This window comes from Argentina silus, assembly GCF_951799395.1.
Source record: "Argentina silus genome assembly, chromosome: X".
NCBI lineage: Eukaryota > Metazoa > Chordata > Actinopteri > Argentiniformes > Argentinidae > Argentina > Argentina silus.
The window spans coordinates 25937628-25943824 of record NC_139653.1 but is presented as its reverse complement, the minus strand read 5'-3'; the positions used below and the strand labels follow the sequence as shown (position 1 = coordinate 25943824).

Below are 6197 nucleotides of genomic sequence, written 5' to 3'. Positions count from 1 at the left end.
GTGTTCACAGTTTATGATCTGTCTGTCTCCGATATTTCATATCAAAACAACAAGACACAACATCATCACTGCTTTCTACTCTACCAAATCATACATATACCATTGATTTACCATTTTAAATATATATTTGAATGTTTTTGAATCATAGTTCTTATTTTCATTTGGATGTTTGATTGTTTTGATGAGAGCAAAGCACAACCCTGATTAAAATAGTTTTTCTATTTACCAAATGTTAAAAACCATCTTGGTCGATCGTCAACATGGGAGATTTATCTCAAAACTAAGTCTCAACACTAATGTCTCAACACTAAGTGTCAAAATAGACACTTTAACTACACGGTTACTGTTATGTTTTTTGTGTTTTCCTATTCTCACACCTGTGGTGACACATGAAACTGGGTGCCACTCTGTTTCTGACTGTGTTTCTGCTGGAGCCAACCTGGTACATCTACCCATGAGGCAGAAGACCAACTACAAACATCCCAGACACAACAAACAATGAGGCTATGACACAGTTTTGAATCAAATCTGGTTTAATGCACCATATATGATCTCACCAAGGGTATCATTCAATGATATAATTCATTAATTTCTCCTTCACCTTGGCATAGTATCATTATCAAGTATCTTGCCATAGTTGTCATACCATACATACAGTACATAGTAACACTCCCATCGCACCAGTTACTCACTGGCAGGGGGGGGGGCATTCAGCATCAGTAAGCAGATGAGATTATGAGGTTTAGAAGCAGAGACAGCACTGAGTGGAACAATAAATTATAGAACCAACACGAACCAACCTTTTACAGACAGGTGAACTGTTGAATTGTAAACCTGGATGTGACCCTAGCTTGAACTGAAGTACTGTATGTCTTTTGGATTTAACAATATATATTTTTCCAGCTGAATGTCTTCCTCATAAATGGTGGCTCTGGAATGTTGCCTGAGATATATTGTGATTTGACCACCAGATCACAAGCAGTAATGAGGCATGGAATGTTTTTGGATAGTGTGGTGTGTGTGTGTGTGTGTGTGTGTGTGTGTGTGTGTGTGTGTGTGTGTTTGTAAGTGTTTTACAGGGTAGTCTGGTATGCTGAGCTCTCCTCTGAGCTGCTGTGTAGGAGGGGCTGTCTTTCGCCATAGGCCGACCCCCTCTTCCTCCTCCTGCTTTTGCTTTGTCTCCTGATCACCATGACAATGGTAGTTGCAATGATGCCTGCCACAAGTGCCCCGAGGATCCCGGCCCCCAGGAGCCACTGCCAGATCTGCTGAGCCTGCTGCAGGTACGGGGTTAAAAACTCCTGCACAAACCTCTGGCCTAAGGATGGGAGACAGTGAGAGAAAGGGAGAGATGGGTCAGATGTTTCTATCAGTGATGAAGATATGAATACTTCTATTGCCCCCTGCCCTCAGCAATGATTAGACTAGTCCAGCACAATTACATCCCACAATCATGCTTCATAAGCTCACTTGCTGTCAGAGCATTCACCTGCACCCTTATATCTGTCGTACACTTCACTTCCCCATACTTCTCACTCAGCTCTACCTCAACTCTCACAGGTGGATCCTTGGTCAAGCTGATGTAACAGAATAGTGTGTGTGTCATGATAACTGACCTGGGTCAAGCAGGTAAGCATACTCGTATCCCAGGGCCTTGTCAGACAGGAAGTAGTCTCCGTTGCGGTAGAGAGGCAGGAAGGGGACCATGTAGTAGCCGTCATTGTGACCAATCGGAGCGTTTGCCCGTGGGTAGATGGTCCGGGGGGGCTGGTGTCTCCTCAACCACTGCTCAAAGATACTGATAGATGGTGGAGAGGAGCAGAAAGGGGGAAGACAGGAAGGGGGAGGTGAATTATTTGACTACCAGTTCTTGCAACTTTAATTCTATCATCGCCATGCTTTTTTTTTCTGAAGCACTTTGTAAGGGTTGTATGAATTAAAGTCATTATGACAGTATGTGTTATAGTGATGTGTAAACATGGGCCGGGAAAAGCCTTTGTGGATCCCATCCTGCTTCCCTTATGCATCATAAGCACCATGGTGTAATGTGACATCACTGGGTAGCATTTTAAACAGGCTGAGTGATGAAGGCATTTATTTGTATTGTCGTGTTAATATCTATGAGCTGATCTCTTTTCTCTCCTTGCCTCTCCTGAGTGCAGATGAGATTTTCTCTCTGATGGAGAGACCAAGTAAAGAGATAGAACTGAGGGATGATTTACATTGTTGAGTTATGGGCAATCTCTCATACTCTCTCTCTCTCTAATCATGTGTTTTGTGAAGTAGTACTGTAGTACAAATTATTCTAGCCTTTAGTTCTGCAGCTGCAGATGATTCTGTTAATTATCTTGCTGTACATTAGCAGGCAAATTTAGTTTTACTTGATGTTCACCAACATAGGCTTTTGGATTTGTGTGTTGAAGCAGACCAGACAAACATACCTGTTTGTGTGTGTGTATGTGTGTGTGTGTGTGTGTGTGTGTGTGTGTGTGTGTGTGTGTGTGTGTGAGAGAGAGAGAGAGAGAGAGAGAGAGAGAGAGAGAGAGAGAGAGAAGAGAGAGTGAGTGAGAGAGTGAGTGAATGAGTGAGTGAGTGTTACCTGTCTATGAAGGCATGGTGCAGTAGGAATATGGGGTCGTTAGCTGAGCCCTGTACGGAGCTCATAGATCCATTCATGAAGACATGGAGGGCGTTATGCATTGTACTCTGTCCTGTCACTGCCATCCCCGTCTCTGGACTAGCAAAGCCTACATGGTTACAGACAAAAGACAGGCATCCACCAATAAGGCTTGGTGTTTAGGATGTCAGGGGGTGTCACCAAGAGTCAATGACTGGGTATCTCCAGGGAGTGAGGAAGGATGCAAAGATTCAAACAGGGTCATTGTGAGTGTGTGTGTGTGTGTTTGTGATTGTCCTACCCTCCAGAGCGTTTCTGAAGCTCATGTTGGAGCTGCGGTCCATGGGTCCTGTCTCATATTCTGTGATTCCGACCACAAACTCCACGTCGGCAGAGGTGGGCAGCCGGTTTGTGCGGGAAGAATCGTGGTTGCCTGGGTTACGCAGCAGTGGCCCCTCCCCCGTCCCATTACACAAAGTCTCTCTACTGTTATACTCCTCTGGCTGGGTACAGATCACCTACGCATGCCCCCCCCCCCACACACACGCACGCACGCACGCACACACACACACACACACACACACACACACACACACACACACACACACACACACACACACACACACACTCTTTAGTATATCTCTCCTATTGCCCTCCTCTGTTTAGTATGGACAATAGAACACACACAATTAACTACAGACCAGGTGTGCTAAATTCGTTTCTATACAGGACATACATGACAATCTTTATTGGTCCATTTTCCAATGGAAATTATGATCTTTCTGTCACAATACCCAACCAGAGACACATACTGCATACATACACACACATACACATGTCAATGACAGTCTTTAAGCAGCACAACGTCAGCCACAGTGCAGAGCCGCTGGAGCGGTTAAGTGCCATGCTCAAGGGCACAACAGCAGTGTTGGCACCTGAGTTATTGATGCCAGCAACCCTTAGATTCCTGTCAGCTTTTGGATTTGAACCAGCAACACTCCAGTTACTGGCCTGCATCTCTAAAGGGTTAGCCTGCTAAAGAATCACACACACACACACACACACACACACACACACACACACACACACACACACACACACACACACACACACACACCTTACACACATACCTTCCATGAGGAGAAGACGGAGGCAGGGCTGATGAAGTTGGGGTTCAGTGGGCTCCGCCCCCCCATCAATGCATCGGTGCAGACGTCACAGCCCTGGGCGTCGCGCCAGTCCCAGTAGGGAATAGTGAAATTAAAGTCCCCTGTCATCTTCCTGATCTCGTGCTCCCAGTGCAGCAGATAGACACGGTGCCAGGGCAGGAATGCTGCTGCCTCATGGGCAAAGTCGATGTCCGGCCAGACGTTCCCTGGTCCGCCCAGCAGTGTGTCCCGGGACACATAGTAATGCATCCAGACAAACAGGTCATACACGTTTATGTCAGAGAACAGCGGGTTCTCAGCGTTCACGCCCATCTCAGCACGAGTCCCTGTGGTGATGACGTAGTCCTGACTGATGGTGTTCTTGGCCAGGTTTAGGTAGGAGATGAACCGCTGCTGCTCTGCCACTGACAGTGCCAGGATGTTCTTCCTCACTGACTCCCGCCGCTCTGCGCATGCCGGGCCAAAGTAGCCAAAGCGGCACTCGCCACAGGTGAAGCCTCCATAGTTCCCAGCACACTGGCAGGTGCGGTTGAAGAAGGCTAGGGGCCAGCGCTCGCGGTCGTCTATCCCCACGTGGGGGTACTGAGGTCCATGAGGCTCGTCTAAGACCACCACCTCTGAGCAGAACCCCCGCCCAGACCGGGCACCACAGGTAGAGCCGTCGCCCTCCCACACCGGGCAGCACTGCTTAGTCAGCAGGGCCTCTGAGGTGGCGCAGGGACGGGGGAACTGGCACACACACGAGCGCAGCACCAGGACAAACACGAACACAGACAGGCACCTCATGACTAAGCACGACAATCAGACTTAGCTCTCTACTGACCAACTAAACTCATTCACTACAGCCTCTACACAGCCAGACAGACTATCCAAATAGAGAGACGAGGAGCTGGCTATTGTCAACAGGCTTCTAAACAGCCAGATGAAACACTACTTTCACTCACCCAGAGTGCAGTCAGCTTTAGTGCCAAATCAGTATCCTAATGTAAATGCTTACAATATCACCTTACTCCTGCCCCATAGCCATCTAACTCTCCTTAGACACTACCAAGCTCCGTCTGAGTCTCCTACCTCCTGCCTACTCTGAGCTCTTTAGAGGGCAGACCTAAAGAGAGAGAGGGAGTAGGCCTAACTAACTTTCTGTCTCTCTCCTTCCCTCACATATACAGTCACACACACACACACACACACACACACACACACACACACACACACACACACACACACACACACACACACACACACACACACACACACACACACACACCGTCACATGCTTTGGATAATATTCCTAAATCCAGACTCATTCTGTCTTGAGACCAGCTGACCCCCTACCCCAGGCGTGTGTGTGTGTGTGTGTGTGTGTGTGTGTGTGTGTGTGTGAGAGAGAGAGAGAGAGTGTGACCCTCTCCCCCACTGCCCAGCCTGGAATGCTTGCACATGATTCAGCGTGAGAGAGTGAGGTTTACAGTTAACATCTCACAGTGTGAAACTAATGCTGCAGTAATGTTTTTGCTGTTTTAGGAAATTAAAACTACTAACACAGGGGAAGATGGAATTTCTACACCTACTCAAGTGGCATCCTCAAACAAAATGCATTAGAGTATTTAAGTAAACTCTTACTTTACAACTGACATGATCTCAATGTAGTTCCTTATTGACTTTTAATGACTGAATGATTGATTGAGAAATTAAGGATGGATTGTTCAATGGTTTGGGAACTATAAAACTCATGCAGTAGTACAGAATACAGTGGTAAATCATCCATTGGACCTGAGCCAAAAAAGGCGCTTGTCCGCTCAAATCATATAGTATCGGAGGACCATGGAAAAGAGAGTGGGAGACACACAGAGAGAGAGAGACAGAGCGAGACAGAGAGAGAAGAGAGAGAGAGAGGGGGGGGGGAAATGGTCTGTCTATCATGTGCCGGTGACAAAAAAATTATACTATGGGGTTCCTCGGGGGCTCGGTTCGCGCAGACCTCGAGATCATAAGCCGGTCACATGCTGCCGTAGCAGGACACGAGGTGAGGCTTATCTCGTTGGAGGGAGCACTCGAGCGCGCAGGAATGAGCATCACAGGATTACAGTGTCCGCGAGGTTCCCCAGTTCCACGAACTGAGATATTAAAACAACAAAAAAACAACAACAACAATAACAACACACACACACACACACACACACACACACACACACACACACACACACACACACAGAGCAATGATGTTTGCCTTGATATTGCATTGATATTTGTCCGTCTGCAAGTTGAGAAAGTTTGGATATCTACGAATAAACGCAGTTCTGATTCCCATCAGTGCTGGGCTCAGAATAGCCTACATTTATATCAACAAAATTCTATTATAGTTATAGAAATTATGTGTTATATGTTGTGTTTTTCTCAAATGTAGACCT

The 6197-nt window shown here is 46.8% G+C and overlaps 1 protein-coding gene across 1 annotated transcript; it reads right to left on the bottom strand.

Annotated features, from left to right (window-relative positions):
• Window positions 1–1073: 1073 nt before the first annotated feature.
• tyr (tyrosinase) lies at window positions 1074–4572 on the bottom strand (the record flags this gene model as incomplete). Its single annotated transcript, XM_083694649.1, has 5 exons — window positions 1074–1318; window positions 1617–1798; window positions 2600–2747; window positions 2919–3135; window positions 3748–4572. 5 exons carry the CDS (start codon window positions 4570–4572, stop codon window positions 1074–1076), a joined length of 1617 nt encoding a protein of 538 aa, XP_083550775.1.
• Between the last annotated feature and the right edge of the window lie 1625 nt (window positions 4573–6197).